Source organism: Molothrus aeneus, chromosome 6 (assembly GCF_037042795.1).
Source record: "Molothrus aeneus isolate 106 chromosome 6, BPBGC_Maene_1.0, whole genome shotgun sequence".
NCBI classification, from domain to species: Eukaryota; Metazoa; Chordata; class Aves; order Passeriformes; family Icteridae; genus Molothrus; species Molothrus aeneus.
Window position 1 is genome coordinate 40111398 of NC_089651.1, and position 18701 is coordinate 40130098.

Here is an 18701-nt window from a genome sequence, read left to right on the forward strand (position 1 = left end):
CAAAAAGAGCTGTGAAATTAAGTATTGTATATTTTCTTTATTATGTTACTGAGCTCATCTATCTTTAGTGGGTTTAATGTTGTTTTCATTAGCAGAAGTCCTGTCTCAGTCTATGTGCTGTTCTTAGTACTCTGGTTGTCTATCAAACAGAGAAATATTGTAATGAAACTGCATAAGTGTTGAATACTTAAAGGTGTGTCAAGACCTCCAGAAAAGAAGGATCTGAATGAATCATTACAATATCTCATTCTCTAGGGTGTTTTAGCACTGCCATATCCAAGGGTATCCCAAAACCAAAATTTAGAGATCTATCATGCTGTCATAGTACTCACTTAAGCAATGCAGCTTTAGAGTGTAAAGAACCTGAAGCACAGTAGAAACAGTAGGAATTTGCATGCAGACTGTAGTCTATTGGGAAACTATTGGGAACCACACAGAGGCTAACAGCTGTGATTCCTGATAATACTAATTTTGTATTTTGATGGTATGTATTTGTTCTAGGTTGTGTGTCAGGGTCAGCACATGTTTGCTAGGGTTGCTGTATATATATATTGACAACCCCTCAAGCATTAAAATACATCTTACTTCCCAACTGAGTAGCTTACTTAAAGAGATCCATTTGTTTTTAAGGAAAAACTACAGTTTTAACTTGGGTAACAGCTGCCAACACCTCTGGAATTGGGTGCTATTAGATGCATTGTAATAAAGAGAATACGGGTTTGGAATTGCTAATTGTTCATTTGGGCAATACCCATGCAGAATATGTCTATTCTGTATTCTTCTTGGTGTCTTATCTGCTTTTGTGTGTCTGTGATCAGCAGGCTGAGGGTCTGACACCTTGCTCATGGAGCACATTGCAATGTTTGTTTGGTAGGTCTCCATCGCAGCTCCAGTGGGCCGTGCGTGGGCTCAGCCAGGATGCAGAAGGATGCAGAACACCCTGCCCAGGCCAAACGTCAGGGGCCCACTGTGGCAGCAGCAGAACTGCAGCAGCTGGCAGAAAAACAAGCAGCCTGCCAGCATTCCCCACCAAGCCACGTCAGTCTCATTACACAGCAGGTATGTAAGCACTGAAGTAGAGTCCCTGTGCAAGGGAGAAGTTCTGTGTGAGCACTAGGCTGGCTGAGATAGGCTGCATGCAGTAAATCTCATGAAAATTCATCTCTGTCCTGTTGTTTCAAAGTGTTTACAGCCACCAAAATTTTGATTTTTCTGTAAGTTGACAAGAATGTCTTAAAGTCATTTCATAGGAGAAAAGGCAGAGGATTACAAAATATGTTACAAAAAATGGAATCCGTGCTTTCTTACTAGATAATAAACCAAAGTCTTCTCAGATCTGTGCTTCCATGCAGTTTGTTCCTCCAGTGTGTCATCACAGTGTTGGCAATGAAAGTCTGCAGAATGGGTTCTGGTGTAAATTCTATATTTCAATAACACCGTAAAGACAGAATGAAATACTTACTAGCATGATAATCCTTTTGTCAAACATGGTGATTACATGATTGAGTTCTGGTAGCATTCCCCTTGGTTTCTTGTTTCATGTTGAATTATGTCCTAAATGGCTACACAGAAATATTTTTTTTGCTTTATAATATGCTATAGTTGAACTCATCAAAGGTGTTCAAGTTGAGCATTTCTCAGTTAATTAAGATGCCAACTGCAGATTTTCTAGCATAGGCACTTTGCCTTGGACAGTAATTTTTTTTCTGTAACTTGCTGGAGACAGAGGATTTGAATGTCTTAGATTCTTGTATTTTGGAATTACTGTTTTAATGGTTATATTTTGCTGAGTTTTCTGAGGCGTGTTTAATAGTTGCAACAGCTGCTGGTATTTGCTTCTCTTTGCTTTTTTCAATTTTATTATTATGTTTAGATTTTGAATAACTAGTTATGCTATTGGAAATATATTTCAAAATGTGGGCTACATTTATAACTTTAGAAAGCTGAATAGATTTTTCTTTGCAGATAGGCTTTTAATTTTTAAAGGATATGTCAAATAATAAAGTCCCTTCTTGTTGATGGACTCAGGAGAGGCTGTGAGCACCGGCTGTACTGGTGATGCTGAGGCCTCCTCTAGCATAAGGCCAGATCCTATTTAGACAATTTGTTCTTGTCTAGTAATACTTAGAGCTATCAGTCTGGTTCTCAGGTGGTTTTAAGTGAAATATTGTCAGTAAAACTATTCAAAAACTTTGATGGTGAAACATTTTCATTTAGGAAATGCTGATTTGTTGAAAGCTAAATGTATGATGGAAACTACCTTCTTGGATAAAAGTTACTATCTAAACAACTACTTGGGGGAAAAAAATTGAATTGTATCTATTTAATTTCAATCTTTCCAGAATAGAATTTTGAAAAATAAGTTCATAGACTTTCTTCCCTAAAATCATTCATTAGCCATTCTACTTCAACTTTGTTGTTTGTTAGCTCTGTCTAGAGAACCCAATGTGTCTGCTTGTAGCCATTTGTGTAGCTGCAAAAATGAAATTATTTTTAAACTCCTGTATTCCTACCATGGCTAGTTACTCCTAGATAAATTAGAAAGTATAAAAGGGGGAGTTAAGAGGGGAATTCAGAAAGATCTGCATGGGAAGGCCAGTGCAGTTTCCTGAGCACAGCTGTGTTGGGTGGCAAAGGAGCTGGTGGCAGCTGAAACCTGTTTAGCCAGCAGTCAGTCTCTGTGGATATACTCAGGAGTGAAAGTGGCTGTGAAGTGCATGGGTAGCCTGGAAATGTACTGGCTGCAGTAAATGTGTCTGCATTGCTTTTGCTTCTGGGTTCTTCCAAGATACTTGCCCACAGAAGAGGTGGGAATTGGATAGTAGGAAAATGATGGTGCTAATTTGCTTTGCAACAAGCAAACAACAGACACTCAGCTCCTACACACTCCTGATTTTCTCACTCTGCTGTATTTTGTATTCAACTATGCAGTGTTTGCACAGACTTTGTTTCAGTAGTGAAATATAGAAACATGTGTTGGGTTATGTCTTTGTCATTTTCTGTCATCATGAAAAAGATCAGTGTAGAAAGGAATTCTTAAGCCAGTGAGAAGTTTAGAGCTGGAGTTCTATCTGACAAAGAGTTTCCTTCCTGAGCCTGTGTCCATTCAGTTTTAGACATCTGCTCTGTTCTGTGATTTTCCTGGCCATGTTTTTTTAAATAATGCCTTTGGAAAGATGAAATCTGAATCTGAAGTTTGCTTAGTATGAAAATTTGGATTTAGTTGAGAATAGTTTTTAAGGCAATCTGTTTCTTCAGTACTGAATTTATGGCACATAGCAATTTCTAAACTGAGACCATTATTTTTAAGCACACTTGAAACAGTGATGTTTTGGAAGGTTCAGAGGTAGCTGCGAGGCCCAGTGTACAATAACTAAAGCATGCAGTTACTACTTATGCTTTTTTTTTTGTTCACATGGACATATTTTGCTCTTCTGTCAGTCGTTAAAGAGTCATTCTGATTATTTTTTGATCCAGCCTGGATTTTAAATCCTATCTTGCAAGAAGGGCCCAGGGGTTTTGTGAGAAGACAGGGCTGCCAAGACAACAAGGGCAGTAAGAGGTATCAGCATACAATAAAACACAATAGTAGGGCAGCAAGGCTTGGGCTTTTGTTGAGGGACCTGGAACCAGGATATCTGACTTTGAACTGCTAGGCATGGATGTAGGTTGGAAGCAGGGGCATTGAGTAAATAGAAGTGCAGGAATTGCAGAGTAGGCTGGCAATTTGGAAAGTGATTTGCAGAACAACAGGTACTGTTGAAGCTACCTGGGTGTGCTACATGGTTTTAGATTTGGGCAGACCAGGATTTGGCCTGAACCAGGGAGGGGGAAGGCAAGGACAGATGAGACAGAAAAACAGGTGGGAGAGGATTTAGTAAACACCTGGAGAGAACTGGGAAGTCAAAGACTATTGGTATGAGATGAAAGAGGGAAAGGCTTGAGATGGGAGTGTTTGTGGGTTCTGGGTTATGAAACTGATTGCTTTAGGACAGGAAAATTAAGGGATGGAAAACTGAGAGGAGAGTAGAGAAAGGGCTCATATCAGGATCACTTAATTAAACAGAGCACTACTTTCCTATCCATTTCTAGACAGGAAACTCTGAATTATTTTCCCCCTTTTCACTTCTGTAAAACCACTTTAAAACACTTGAAATATGATAGTATTTTTTAAAAAGCAGTCTTAAATAAATTGGCATGAAGATTAGAACATTACTTATCTAATAATAAAAATAGTACATTTGTTTAAAGCCATTCCAGAAACTTGGAGTTAGTCTACCTTGCTGGAAAGTACCTGGCTGGTATGAAAAGGACTTGATATATGGATTTAATTATGTTTCATGATAAGATTAGGACCATTGATTTGGAGGAGGTATATGAAAGAGTGACTTGAAAATACTGGTGTTGCTGTGGACTGTATTTTTGCGGGGTTTTTGGTTGGTGTGTTTTGGGTTTTTTTCCCCCAAGGGCAAGAACTTCTATGTGAGAGTTGAATGCATTGGTTCCCTGTGTTGTACCAAGCTGTGTCTTGTCGGCTGGGGTGCTCTGAATACATACCTCCTTCCAAGAGCAGCTGAGAAGCTTGTTTTCCATTCCTGTTTTTGTGAGAATTGCTTCTGGTATCCATACAGTAGTGTGGGTCTCTGGGGTTCCCAAGAATGTAGCCTCAGCAGCTGTGCTTGGAATGGTGTCATTCTGGTTGGGAATCCACCTCTGTCCCTCTCCAGTCCCTGTTGTTCTTCACTGTTTTCTACCCATGCCCAAAGCACCTGTTTTGTGTTTCCTCTTTTAAACTCTTGTTTTCTAGCCTCTGTTTTAAATTAGTTTATTGTTGAGGTTTTTTTTATTGATATAATTTTATTGATATTATTGATACTACTTTATTATTTATTACTAAAATACTAATGTCCAAAGGGAAAATTTTAAGTATCTGATGAACTTTGAAAAAGATGTTTAAGATCTGTTCTCTGAAGAAGACAAGATTTTTGTGTTTACATCAGCTTTCTCTTTTGTCGGACCTTTTCATTCTCTTCTGCAAGATCAGAAAGGAACTTCATACTGATACTCATAACATATACAATTCTTAGCATATAGCATATGAGAGATGGAGATGTAGGAAGGTAAAGCCTTACTGATGTGCAGTTTTTTTCTGTTGTACTCAGTTTTTAGTCCTCACAGACAGTCACACAAAGTGTGTAGGAACACTTTGCCTTTCATTAAGTTGTGTATTTATACTATTTCTATTTTTTGTCTAATAAAAAAGCTCATTTTGAGATCATGACAGCAGTGGGAGTTAGGTACCTCTATCCATACTGTACATTTCAGACACTGCCTGATTTTTGCAGTATGTGCAGTCTAACTATAGTTACTCTACAGCATCCAAAAATAGAAGGATGTGCCTCTCATTAGCTACCCAATGTGTCTGGGAGCAAGCAACAGATATCTCTATGGTAAATGTGCCTTTGAGGGTCCAGCATTAACCTGGTAAGGCAGGGGCTGAGTAGGCTAATAAGGAGGTATCTGATCTCCAATGGCCATAAGAAAGTGAGTAATCTATTATGTCCTATCTATTAGAGTTCTTTGAACTGAGAAAAACAGTACTCAGTTTAGCTTGTTCATATTCAAACTTCCAAAAAGGTTTTTGACAAGCTTTCATCAAGTACTGTTAAGATGGACAGGTGTCTGTAGGATGATAAAGGAAGTTTTATTACAGATCAAAAAAAGGATAAAAAGCAAACAAACAAAAAAATAGTCAGTTTGCCATAGCAAGGGGATAACTGAAGATGCATAATACAGAATGTACATGATCCAGTGTAAAATTCAAGGTTTGAAAGAAGGAGGTTCATAAAGGTATTAATAAAGCATTTTATTACTTAAAGAATGAATTTAAAAGCAAGTTATTGCCAGGTAATATAGGTGTGAATTTACAGTAGATTAACTACTCTGTAGTGTTCATCCGTGTTTGTGCAGCTCATTTTTACTACATGGGGTAATTTCTTGTTACCTTCAGTGTAATGTGGGCTGCAAGAGTCTCATGTTCAGTTATAATGAAGTCAGGTGTGTGCTGTAAACTTAAACTTGAGCCTACCTCCTGGTAATTTGTCACTGTTTCCATTCTTTTTTTAATTATTATGAGTAAAACTAGTAGAAATTTAAGAGCTGCCTTAATTAGGTGAGACACTGGCAGATGAAGTTCAGTGTTTATAATTAACTGACTATACGATAAGCAATAATTTGGACCTCTTGAATGATTAATCTAAACTTTATTTCTTTAGGGAAGGAAAAAAAAATATTTCATTGAAAACTCAGTGCAGATACCTGTTTTGAGTTAAGCAGTAAAGTCAGCAAAGAAAAATGATTAGTGTGTTTAAGGAACAAGATAGAATATATTATGTTTCGTGTAAGCACCAATTACAACCTCCCTCAAAACTGTTTTCACTTCTGGGTGACATTTCTGAAGTGAATTTAGGAAAAATAACTGTGTTTAAAATTATTGACTGCAAATGCTCTTTTAATGAGATGGTGAAAACAAAGTTTTTTGAGGGAGGAGAGAAGTGTGAAGGAATTACATAGAGCAATGAAAGACAAGGTAAATAAGGTTTATTTTATCCATGTTTCTCGTAATACGAGGAGGATATTCAGTTTAGCAGGAACATACTGGAGTAAAAAGTTATAGTAAAAGTGAATAGTTATTGTCACAGAATTTATTTACCTTCTGAAACTTCCCAAAATGGGATACCGTTAAGGCTGAGAAATTAATAGGCCATAGTTTCATCAGACAGAATAATGAGCGTTTTGCAAATGATAGATCCCTAGGTTTTACAGAAATAAAAAATTATTTGCCTTATCAATAAGATGTTTGTTATGTGCATGGAAACCAAAATTGTTTTCATCTTCTGAAATATGTCAGACAGGATAGTGAGTGTGTGCTGGGCCATTGATCTGAACTGACCTTTTATGCTGAAGAGCATGTGCTGTGCTGCTGCTTCCATGCTTATGGGATTTTCTTTGTTCCATTTCTTTACTGTAGTCAGCCTTTTCGTTATGATAAGGGGGTTTCTGAGACACTTGTGAGGAACCAAGTATCTGAAATTGGCGATTTCCCTAGTTATGTCAATTGGATGCTTGCTAATTATTTTTACAGAGTGATTATGTCTTTGTCAATGTGTGCAGTGTAGTGGTTAATGGTGCATGGTAAAACAGTTTTTCAGTTTCCTGAAATGTTCTTGTTCAGTTTACACATTGGCTTGCATGAGCCTAGGATGGTGACAGTACTATTGGGGAAACAAGGCAGGTATGTTGGTAGTGAGTTGGGGAAGGAGACCTGAGGGATACAGTTCAGCAAGCCCATTTCATTGGAGAGGAACTTTATTGCCTTGATTTTATGATGTAGAGATCTTACTGACTACTTTGTGGCTTCTGCACAGCTGAACTAAGAGGGGTTTTTTACCTGTAACTAGTGTAACCCATGGGCCTTTCTTGATGGACAGATGGATGAAGGCTTATCCAGGCTTATCTACTTTTCCTTTTATACCAGGCTTTAATCTGAAGTCTTTATTTCATGTGTGTTTAGCATAAAATATTTCCATGTGTTTGCATTGCAAGACTTTCTGCAGGGAGGACATGAAAATACACAGCATGTGTGTACATCCAGAGCCAGGTGGCTGGATCCTGGATGCATGTGAGTGTTTTTCTTTGTAAATAGCATGCTACTTCTTTCTGAAGCATGCTGTAAGGTAAAAATTCTTCTGCAAGGCTGTATCTGTGTGAGGTCCCTATCAGTGCCTGGTGATGGAAGGGAGCTGGAGTTGATATCTAGCAGGCTGTAGTACTTTGTGGTTATTAATGCTAGGGAGCTGAAGAATGTGTTGAATTGGCCAGCTTGACCAAGAGGAGGAGGAAGAGAAGGAGGGGAAACCTGATGGGAGCTCTGACTCTGTGTGTGTGTGGGAGAGTGAGCGATTTCAGGTCCCAGCTATCATCAGGAATAGCTCCAAATCTTGCAGCCGGGGAGTTTAATCACAGGGATAACATCAGACCACCCAGGCAAGGGCTATACAGAGCTGCCTCCTTCTGTGCTATGCAGCCAGTCAGTGCCCAAGACCAAGCAGCCAGGATTCCTGCAAACATGCTGACAGATCCAGTGGAGGATGGGGCACTTGTCTTATTCTACGTTTTTCATTTAGACAGAAGGTAGAAATGAGAAAGAAGCAGGTGAGTTTACTGAACCTTAGGACCAGGGAGAGGGAGTGAGGAAGAATTGAATGGAGCATTTTACAGTGTCCCAGAGGAACCCTGCATATGCTACGGGAATCCCAAAATAGTGAGCTTCATCTTGACATGAGCTACAGCAATATTGGAAGCCACACCACTCCTCATTTAACTGTTTTAGTTACACAGTGTGGTACCCTCACCTGCTTTGTCCTCGACACAGCAAAACTGCCAGTCTGCCAAAACACCTTGTACAGGTCCCAGTGGGCATCAGCTCTTTCCTGTCTAGACCTGAACAGCACAAGAGCATTAAATTTAGGGTGCAGCAAATATTTACAGAAATTCAGTGAGGGTGTTTTCCCCACTGAAGAGCTTTGGGTTTTTTCCAGTGATGTTCCCTTGGTTCGACTCAACCCACTTTATCTGAGTCTTAGTTTCAGTTTCCTTATGTGACTGTTTCTTTGGTTTTTACACTCCCACTGATGGAGAGAAAGGGAAGTGTAAAGAAAAAAGGCATCTTACTGTAACTAGTAAGAGAAGCAAGAAGCAGGCAATCACCTCTGAGGGGTATTTTTCTTTCCTCTCTCACACACTTCTGCACTGCTGCAGGGTCCCATCTTCTCCTCACTCAAGCTGTTCACAGAGGAGCTGGAATTACTTTTATTACTACTGGTTTAGCAGCATCAGTAATGTAACCAGTTGTCTCAGCAGAGGTTGTAGGAAGTGAAAATATCACTGTAGTTTCTGCAGTGCTTATGTTGAACTCCTTCTGCTCTGAGGCTCCACAGGGAATAGAAGCAGAGGGTTTTGTTATGATGCAGCAACATCTGCAGATAGTCACCAAACAGGCCAGGCTGAGCAGCTAGGTCTCATGTTATGGGAAAGATTACACCCTGATCATCAAACTTTTGGCAGGATTGTGCCTTGTAAAAATCACTCCCACTGGAAGTTTTGAGGCAGAGAGTGTCTAAATGAAAGCCTGACTTTTTCAGGAGAAGGAAGAGGGGTGAGTTCAACCATCCACAGCAGCAGCACTAACTTGAGTTTTCTTTTTTCATTGTTAAATGGATGCATATGCTGGAGACACTACAAAGGAATTTGCGAATTTGTCAGGTTTCCCAGGAATGTCTTTGGCAGGTCTTTGTCTGGAACATTTTCTGGAGACTGGAACACTTGTGCTCTGTATGCATATGTATATCCTGTAAGCTGGTAAGCTCAGAGAGCAAAGAAGGAATGTCACAGGCCTTTCTTTGGCCAGATCAGCCTTGGTGCACACACAGATTTCACACTTCCTAGCCTGTTAGCCCCAGTTCTTCCCTCCGGGCCAGTTGTTACTGCAAATTCAAATCCTTACATTAAATGAAGGTGCTTTAGTATGGAGTGTGGTCAGCAAGATGGCCTCTGGGTAACAGAAAGGTGGTTTTAGAAAAATCTGTTTGTATTGCATGATTTCCTCATGGAATTTGGAGTGGTACATTTTGTTACGCTGTTCACACAGTGGTTGTGTGTGTGTATGTCTTATTTGTGATTTGGGGTTTCCTTTGTCTGAAGAGGCACGTTAAGATAGTGTGATTTTTTTTTTCTTTTTTTTTTTTTTTCTTTCCCCTCTATGCTGGGATAGCCTGTTGGATTCCAGTATCTTGATGCATTAAGGAAGGCAAGGCAGCTGGACTACTTCCAGTAGTACTGGCAGACCTGCCAGTAAGCTGTTAGACCAAGTCATGGTAGCCTGTCCTGGATCCCAGATGTACCTGGGAGCTCTGTGGTAAAGCTAGGAAAAAAGCAACACACTCTAGGGAGAGGACAGGTTAACAGTGAGTATTTATATTGTTGTAGTAGTCAGTCATCTCTGAAGGCTGAAGGAAGAAAAATAACTGAAAGAATACAGCAAAATTTCTTTCCTTTTTTTTTTTCTCTTCTCTCATGGCAAGTTCTTAGCTCTTCCCTTCTGTTAAAGATTTCATGGATCTTGAAAGCCTTAGGGGTATCTCTGTTTGAGGAAGGCTTGGCAAGTGAAAATACTTGTGACTATGAAAGCCAGGTAATGAAAGAAAAAGCACATTTCATTTGCAAGCTGCTGGATAACATTGGCATTGCTGGATGAATAATAAGCAATAAAATGGAGGATTAGGGATTGACTGAAGGGTCATGAAGGAGTCAAACTGGATAAACTTATGGATACATATACTTACAGAGCATATGGTATAAATAGATTGAAAGGCAAAGGAGAACACACTACAAATGATGAAATATTTTGCACATTTTCAGTCTTCAAATGGAATGATTCCCTCTTTGGGCTCATGATACAGTGTCATCTTGTCCTGCCTGACTCATCAAAATTTAAGGATTCTGGTCTGATCCTAAGGCAGAGGAGTAGTAATCTTATGTGTTTCTTATCATGATCTTGTCCAATCCTTCTTTAAACAAAAAGGTTTCTCATTAAACAGTTTATTCATGTATGCCTTTGTTGATAAGGTTTATTGTGCTGAAAACTGTCTCCTCTTGTTTCTGACTGTGAAAATTGTATCATTTTGAAGGGGTTTTTTGAAGAGACGGAGTAGGCGTATGGCTACTGCATTCTTTTGGCATATCTTTTATATGTGACATGTGAAATATAGCTTGAGCTCTGGACCCCTTTTCCTCCTCACCAGTCAGAAAGATCCAAATGGAAATGTGAGATGTATATACTGCAGAGGATGCAGTGTGGCTCCAAGTAAGAGAAATGATCTTTAGACTTTGTAGATCCCCAAGCTCCACCACTTTTTAGGCAACATGACTGACTTCTGCCAGAAAAGTACTAAAACGGCCAACTGGAGAGGATCAAGTAGGTAATTTATAGTGTATTGCTTGTTGTAACATGTTGACCAGTGAAACTTTGGATCTGCTGTTCAGGATGTTGGTAATGAAAATTTAAGTCACTTTTTCACTGCCTGCCAAGAGGGGCAGAGTAATAGCTTCTAGTGGTGATGTGTCCCTGTTCACCCTGGTTGACTCCTAGAAACTAGTAAGAGAAGCATTCAGGGCTTCCGGAGGCTGTTCCTTAAACCATGGAGGCTGATCTGCAACACTCATTATTATTGGGTTTTTTCCTGATTGTTATAATTGATGGCTTTAGCTTATTTCAGCCATTAGAGAAGATCATAAAGAAAATACTAAATTTATTGTAGAAAAAAGATTATTGAGTATGATAATGGGCAAGTCCTGAAGAACTAGTATAATGTGGATCAGAAAAGTGAAAGATATTAAACTCTTTTTCTGACTCTTGCTTGTGATTTCTTAGAAGTACTATACAATGGATCTTTGTCTGTAGGCTGCTATTAATTGGAAGCAAATTCTATCCTGAAGGTTTTATTCCTATCTGTACTTGGACAGTTCATATTTCATATTGAATTTTAAAAGCAGATTAACAAAAACAAACCCCTCAACTCCCTATATTCAGCACTTGGGGATATCATTCTGTGTTGTGGCCCTGCTTTCAGTCTTATTTTTTTTCAGAAATAAATTTCTCTGAATAAGGCATGACCATAGAAATCAGTTCTTTTAAGCTTATGTCGCTCTGCTGGCAAAGCAAGTGTATTGCAGTCATAAACCTTCCTTGTAACATTTTAAAATAAAAATAAATGTAGAAAGGTACTTTGGCATTATGCAATAATTTGTCTTTTGGCTTATTAGCATTATATTGAAGTAAATGTAACAGTACATATAAGTACTGTTTTTAACAGGGGTCTCTATTAATATGGCTGTGACAACCCATATGTTCTTCTCTCCTCCCCCCATTTTTTCATGTTGTATCATAAATAGAAGTATATCAAGTGGGCTCTTTTCCTTCTGTGAAAGCTTTTAGGGATTTGCTGTATCATGGTGTTCTTCAGTCAGCATGTTCCTTTCAACTTCTGACGTCTTTAAACAATCAGTTTAAAAATTGCAACAAAACTTTATGAATCCTTCTGTCATGAGAGATTTGGTGCCTATTGTCTTGCCTTTTGCAAGGTCCACAAAGAATGTGTAGATGTGACAAGAGAAGTTTGAAAATTGGGATGTTTGAAGTGTGCAGGGTAGGCCACACAGGTTTCCTGTCATACTGTCAGTGTCAGGAAAAATATTCTCAAGTCCATCACTGCTAATGAGAACCAGGAGTCTTACCAAGCAGGAGAGTTTGAGCCCATCTTGTTGCAACTCATATTGAAAACCATCTTAATTCTTATAGATCCACACCAATAACCACCTTCTCTGTTGAGCTCCAGTAGCCTTTATTGGTTTTGGAGAGATTTTTTTTTTGGTTTTGCTCCATTAGTACTATTTCTGAAGCTACAGGCTTTTCTATATGGGTATTTTGGTCCAGGTGCTCTACATGACCTTTTACACCAAAGTACCAACTGATTTGCTGCTAAGTGTTTGCCTCTGTAAAGGGAAGAAGAATGCAGTTCCATCAGGTGCACAGGAAGACTAGAAAATGAAGCCACTGCTGAGCACAGATGTGTTGGGGGTGCCTCAGTAATCCTCCCAAACATCCTGGCCAGCTAATTATAGCAGCTGAGATGTCTCAAAGCATGGCATAGTAACAAGCAGTAACACCTGTCTGGGTGGGCTGGCTGCAGATAAACCTTGTATTCTTGCTGGTGTTCTCTCTCTCTTTCTGAATCCCTTGCCTGTTTTTAATCCTTCTGTAGTTTAAACACCTGTCTGTCTGGAATGTGTGAAATGTCACTATTATCCATGCTAAGCTATTTGCTCATCTGCTTAAAAAGACAGCTTTTAAATAAGCGATGATACATTGATACAATGATAATTAAAGAGGAAAGCATGTCACAGTAATAGAGTAGGATTGAGGTCGTAATTCATCAGACTAAGTGGTTCTTGGCATCAAGATAATGAGGAGAGAAAATTGGATGAAGTCATTTTCATTTCACACATTGGATGTGTTAGCAATGTTGTGATCGCTGTTGCTGACAAGCTACGAATTGTATATAACCTGTTTTATTTACCATGTTGCCTTCTGTGTTTGCATCATTTACCATTCTTCCTTCTTTTCAAACAATAAATTCTTTGTGACCAGCAGCTGTCATTGTTAGGTATTTGTATAGCGCCTGGCACAATCAGAACTAAATCTAATTTGAAGCTTTCTGTTACTGCAATGAAGATGCTTTAAATTTTAATTAAATTCTACGGAACACAGCAATGTTAAAGGGTGAGGTAGGGGCACCAAAATGTCACCTAATATTGTTTTTTGTATAAGGTGGATAACACTACCCATTGCTAAGCTTGCCTGATAATGCCCCACTGGAAGATCTTGTCTTAAATTGCTTATGGTGTTCTGGAACTTTACTTATTTGAATTAATTTTTTCTGTGCTTATTGTTCAATTTTCAGAACACTTCAGGCAAGGTGAGGTATTCTAGCCAAAACCAAGGCTAGATTAAACAAATATTTTGTGCATTTTAATATCTGTGGAACTTTTCTTTCAAATCTCTTCATCTCCCATGCTTTGAAATAGCAATTTGGAATTCAGAATTTTGTTGAAGCTTGATTGCAGAGTAACTATTGAAAAATCTTCAGGTGTAATGTACTCAGCAAGACCTGCTAGACCTTCTCAGCTTCCTGAAGGTTCCCTCCACACTGAAGATGCTGAATTGAATTTCTCTGTATTTGCACCTCTAAAATGTACTTTGGCTCAAGCTTCTGTTCTCCTGTGTTTTCAGTAACCTGGTCCATGCTGGACTGGGACCAGGTTATGCAGACAGGTCTGACTTGACTGCAGAATTAGTAGGAGTTCTGCCAGGTATGGAGAACAGCTAGGATATGGAGGCTGTGAAATTTGTATCTGGACATAATTTAGGAGAGGACACTGAGAGCCATTCAGACAGAAGAACAGAAATGGATGGAGTGGTAGTGTGGTAAATGTGGCCCAGTGAGCAGCCCACATTCAAGGACTGGATGAACAAAGAGGTTGGCAAAAGGAGTGGACTGGGGAGGGGAATAAAACCAGAACTACTAGCATAGAGGATGTGTGAGAAACCAAGAATGGAAGTGTGGAAAGACAGATCAAGTGGATTTCCACTCCTGTGGAAAGTTCCAGACCTGAAATAATGTGGGTCAGGTTCCAGATGTAGTGAGGAAGCTAGTGCTGGAGGTCTGTAGGAATGAAACTGTACTGAGGAAAACAAAGGAGAATGACATCTGAAATGTAGAAGCTGAGACTGCTGTGTGAGAAAAATGACACACAGGTGAGGAGCAAGGATGGGAAAGATAAACCTGAGAAGGGATGAGGTAAAAGTGGCTGCTTTTGGAGAAGTGGGCAGAATCCTAGGGTATAGCCACTAGAATTTAATCCTGTCCAGAACTTGAAGCAGGAGTTCTGAACCTACAACATGCTTAGGTGCCTTGTACTACTAAAACACATGGAGGGACTACCTACTGTGTAGTCCATGGCAATATTTATGGTCCAGAGTTCAGTGAGAGGACTGTCTGTAGTGCTGAACAAGCCCATTTTAAGTATGAGTATATTGTATTGCAGTGAAGGTGGTATGTACTTGTTTGAGTAATTGCACACCAATTCTGTTAGGAGAACATTGTTAAACTATACTTAAGTCACACTTGAAGTGTCTTAATAAGCATCCCCTTTGATATCTGGAGCAGATGCAGGGCTAGTTGTAAGACTCTTCTTTGTGTCCCATGTTTCATTGGACACATGCCTTCCAATTGCTACAGAAGTGAGGGCGGCCAGTACAGGTTCCCCTGACTATGATCCTAGGCATTGTGCAGGCCCTGATGTTTCTGTTGTTCCTAAAAAATAGCATATGATCATGTAATTTGAAGTAGTTGCATGTCAGAGCCTGACTAGGAGGCCTTTGCAAAGCTGGTTTTCCAACTTTTCTATTGTTTTGTTACTTTTTTTTTTGAAATGTAAACTGTTATGCTGCTATAGTAGATCCATTGCATTATGTATTTCTTCAGTACATCAACAGATAGTGTCTACATGCAGAGTTTGATCTTTCAAGAGTATAAGCAGCACAGGAGGAGTGCTTGTAGAAAGAAACAATGGAATACATGTTATATGCTTAAAAACTTACAGGTTTTAGAGCTTGATATTGCAAATATACACCTAACATTATTTTTGTGCATTTACTTGTGTGAACATGGTATTTGTAGGTGGTTGTGTGAGCAGTTTCTTTAATGTTTGGTTGAGTTTTGGTTTGAATTTTATATCCAAGGTACTTATGCTTTGGGTTATGCCTGTATGTTTGTATGAAGAGGGGTAGAGACATGACAGGTGTGTATGGTTGGCTTACTGACACAGCTCACCATGACTGGAGAGGTACTCTGGTTCCTTGCTCAGTGTAATATAAGCTTCTAGCTTTTGATCAATGCATGTGGAGTTGGTTTTTCACATGGCAGGAACTTTCTTACTTTGGGATTTTTGCCCCATCTTTGTCCTTTTCCTCCTCTGTTCTGTGGCTGGAAGGGCTGTAATTTTCATGCTGGCCCCTGAATTCATATCAGGCACGGTGGATGTTGGTGTCATTGCTCACTGCTTTATGCAACTAGCACAGTGCTTTTGCATTTGAGTATTTCCATATTCTAGCAATTTCACTTCTCGTAGTACATACTCTATCCCATTTACTTAGTGATGCCTTTTTCCCTTTTCTTAGCTTTTAATTGTCTCTGATAGTTTGGGTTTGTTTTTGTTTTGTTTCTTTTTTTTTTTTTTTGCCTCCTTAGTTAACAAACCTGGACTTGGCAAGTGGAGCTATAAGCAAAGGGAATGCAGCTGCCCCACAGAGCTACTGGTCACCACTCAAAAAAAGAGGGTCACTGTGGCCTGTTCAGTCAGACACTCATAGAGATGACAAAAGATCTGTCTCTTCAGCAGTCAGGTAAGTTAAAATTGCTGCTCTAGCTTTTCGGAGAAGAATGCAATGCACTGCACTCATTGGTCATTTGTAATTTGTGTTTGGCTTCTTGCTCAGATGCAGGGGTGTGTCCACAGAAGGGCAATGGAGCTGGTGAAGGGTTGGGAGCCCAAGTCTGATGTGCAGCAGCTAAGGGAGCTGCTTAGGAGAGGTTGTTTATCCTAGAGAAAAGGAGTCTTGGGGAGTGGGGGGCACAATATTGCTCTGTACAACTCCTTCCAAGGAAGTTGTAGCAAGGTGCCTGTTGTTCTCTTCTCCTAAATAACAAACTATAGGACATGAGGAAATGACCTCAAGTTCCATCTTGAGGAAGTTTAGATTAGATATTAGGAAAAATTTATTCACCAAAATTATTATAAAGTATTGGAACAGGCCACCTAGGGAGGCGGTGGAGTCACCTGAGGGTTTTTAATACATGTGTGGATGTGGTACTTAGGGACATGTTTTAATGGTGGACTTGGTAGAGTTAAGGTTAACAGCTGGACTTGAGGATCTTAAAGGGAGGATCCTTTCCAGCATTAAACAATTCTCTTTCTTAGGGCTTGGTAATGGTTCCTCTCAGGTCTAAAAACTAGCCCTGTGAAAATAGCTGTGTTCCCAGAACTGTCAGGTTCATGGTGAACTAAGGGCATAAATGAGCATGGTGGATTTGAAGGAAATGTCTGTTTTTCCTTGATTATTTCCCATCCCTGTAAGTTTAGATTTGCTGGTATTGAGACATATATGCAGAATGCAAACTTAGACCTTAAGGCATCTTCATGCTTTTTCCTTGAATATCAAGTGTAGATTGTTCAAAGATAGAACAGTGTTTATCAGAGTTTCTTTTTCAGATCTCTTCTTTATACCTTATATTAATTTTGGGCACTGGAATTTATAGTTATGGCTTATAAACTCCTGGGAATCAGGGCAGAGAACTGATTCTATGGTAAAACTATTTTTCCTGTGATTCAAAGAGCAGCAAGATTTACTTGCAGGAGTCTGAATCTTGGAAGCTAGGAACAAGGCAAACTTGCTGCAGTAGCCAGGCAGGAATACAGGCTCAGGACTGCTGGAGATTTGAGTTCTTCCTTTGCCATTCCAGTAAATAATATTGAGTCCTTTGCCTAGGTTCATTTTTGTCTTCTAAAACTGGATAATAAAGCAGAGCTTCTCCAAGACATGAATTTAGGTCTGGAAAGCATTATGTACATGAAAATACTGATTTTTATCAGTGGTGCCTGAATGCTACTGCAAGATGGAGAGAAGTGAGAGAGGGAGAAACACAGTGCAGAAGGCATGTGATCTGAGTGGTGATCCTTTCCCAAATGGGTCCTTCAATAGAAAGATTGTAATGGGATTTGGAAAGCTCAAGTAAAATTGTTCTTATTTCATCAGTCACTACTTTTCATCCTGCCTCAAGAAGAGGAATGTGAGAAATGAATTCCTGGCCTGTTTCTGTTCCAGCACAATGCTTGCCTCAGGGGTTTAAAGTTATTGAGAGAAGTGGTGGTGATTCTTCTCTTGGACCCCATCCAGGCAAGCTATTACCTAGTCCAAATACAGAACCTATCCAACAGGTGTAAATTGCCTTCCCCTCCTACGTGCCTTGGAAGACAGCAGCATGCAGGCTGTCCTAGAGCTTTCATTCCCTTTTCAGCTGTTTGCACCTTTGCATGGGCTCACAGACAGAGCTGCAAACCCCACCACTAATGCCCAGAACTGCACTCTGAATGACATCCAGGGCGGTGCCTCATCTAGCATTGTGTGCATAGTTTAATTGTGCCTTTAGTTAGAGTTTGTGTTTTATTTTGTACAGCAATCTGAAAATACTTCAGAGTTTGCCAGTCACAGCTGATAGAAGATTCCATCTTCAAACCTTTTATGAGTCATTTAGTCTTTCATTACTTCAGTTGCTCTGTTTTCTATCCTCAGAACAAGAGTCAGAAAGATGCCTTAAGACTCTCTATTGAATTATCTTCATGGCTGCTTTTATTGAATGGCCAAAATACTGGGAGTTAAGAGTTTTGTGTAAATCTGGAAATGGAAAAAAATTTCTTGAGGCAGTGCTGGATTACTTGGTCTGTGAATTTCTGTTTAATGAGAGAATTCCAAAAGGAATATCAAGGCCATGGTATATGGGGATGGCTATCTTGTATTGTAAATGCCTTTTTTGCTGCTTGATTTGTTACATAGGAGCAAGCAATTCATAGAGGGTCATCTATGGGTGTCAGCCTGTGCTCAGCACTGCATGACTGAAGAAAAGCTTCCTGTTTTGAGATTGAGATTCTTGTCTATGGGTTGCAGAATTCAGCAAGGATGGAATTGTTCTGTGAATGGGTCTCTTATCTGGCTTGCACTTAGCTCCAGGTCAAGCATCTGTCTCTGAAGTGCAGTTTTTGTACGGCTCACTCAGTTTTTGTATGGCTCTGTGCTGCTGAAGTTGGTTAGAAGATGCTCGCAAAGCTGTGGGATTTTTTGCCACTTTCCATAAGCAATTGGCACTGTTTCCACTCAAATGATGGCCTAGCCTGTTGCTGCACCTCTGACAAAGACACCTGCTGGGCTGCACAAGAGGTGAAATGCTCCCAATTGTATGTGGCCT

General features: G+C 39.6%; 1 protein-coding gene across 1 annotated transcript in view; it reads left to right on the plus strand.

Annotated features, from left to right (window-relative positions):
- Positions 1–18701, plus strand: part of TTLL5 (tubulin tyrosine ligase like 5) — a 127042-nt gene that overhangs the window by 57409 nt on the left and 50932 nt on the right. The window contains exons 29-30 of the mRNA XM_066551927.1: positions 875–1059; positions 15930–16084. Of these exons, the coding sequence (XP_066408024.1) occupies positions 875–1059; positions 15930–16084 (340 nt within the window). The remainder of the gene's footprint in view (positions 1–874; positions 1060–15929; positions 16085–18701) is intronic.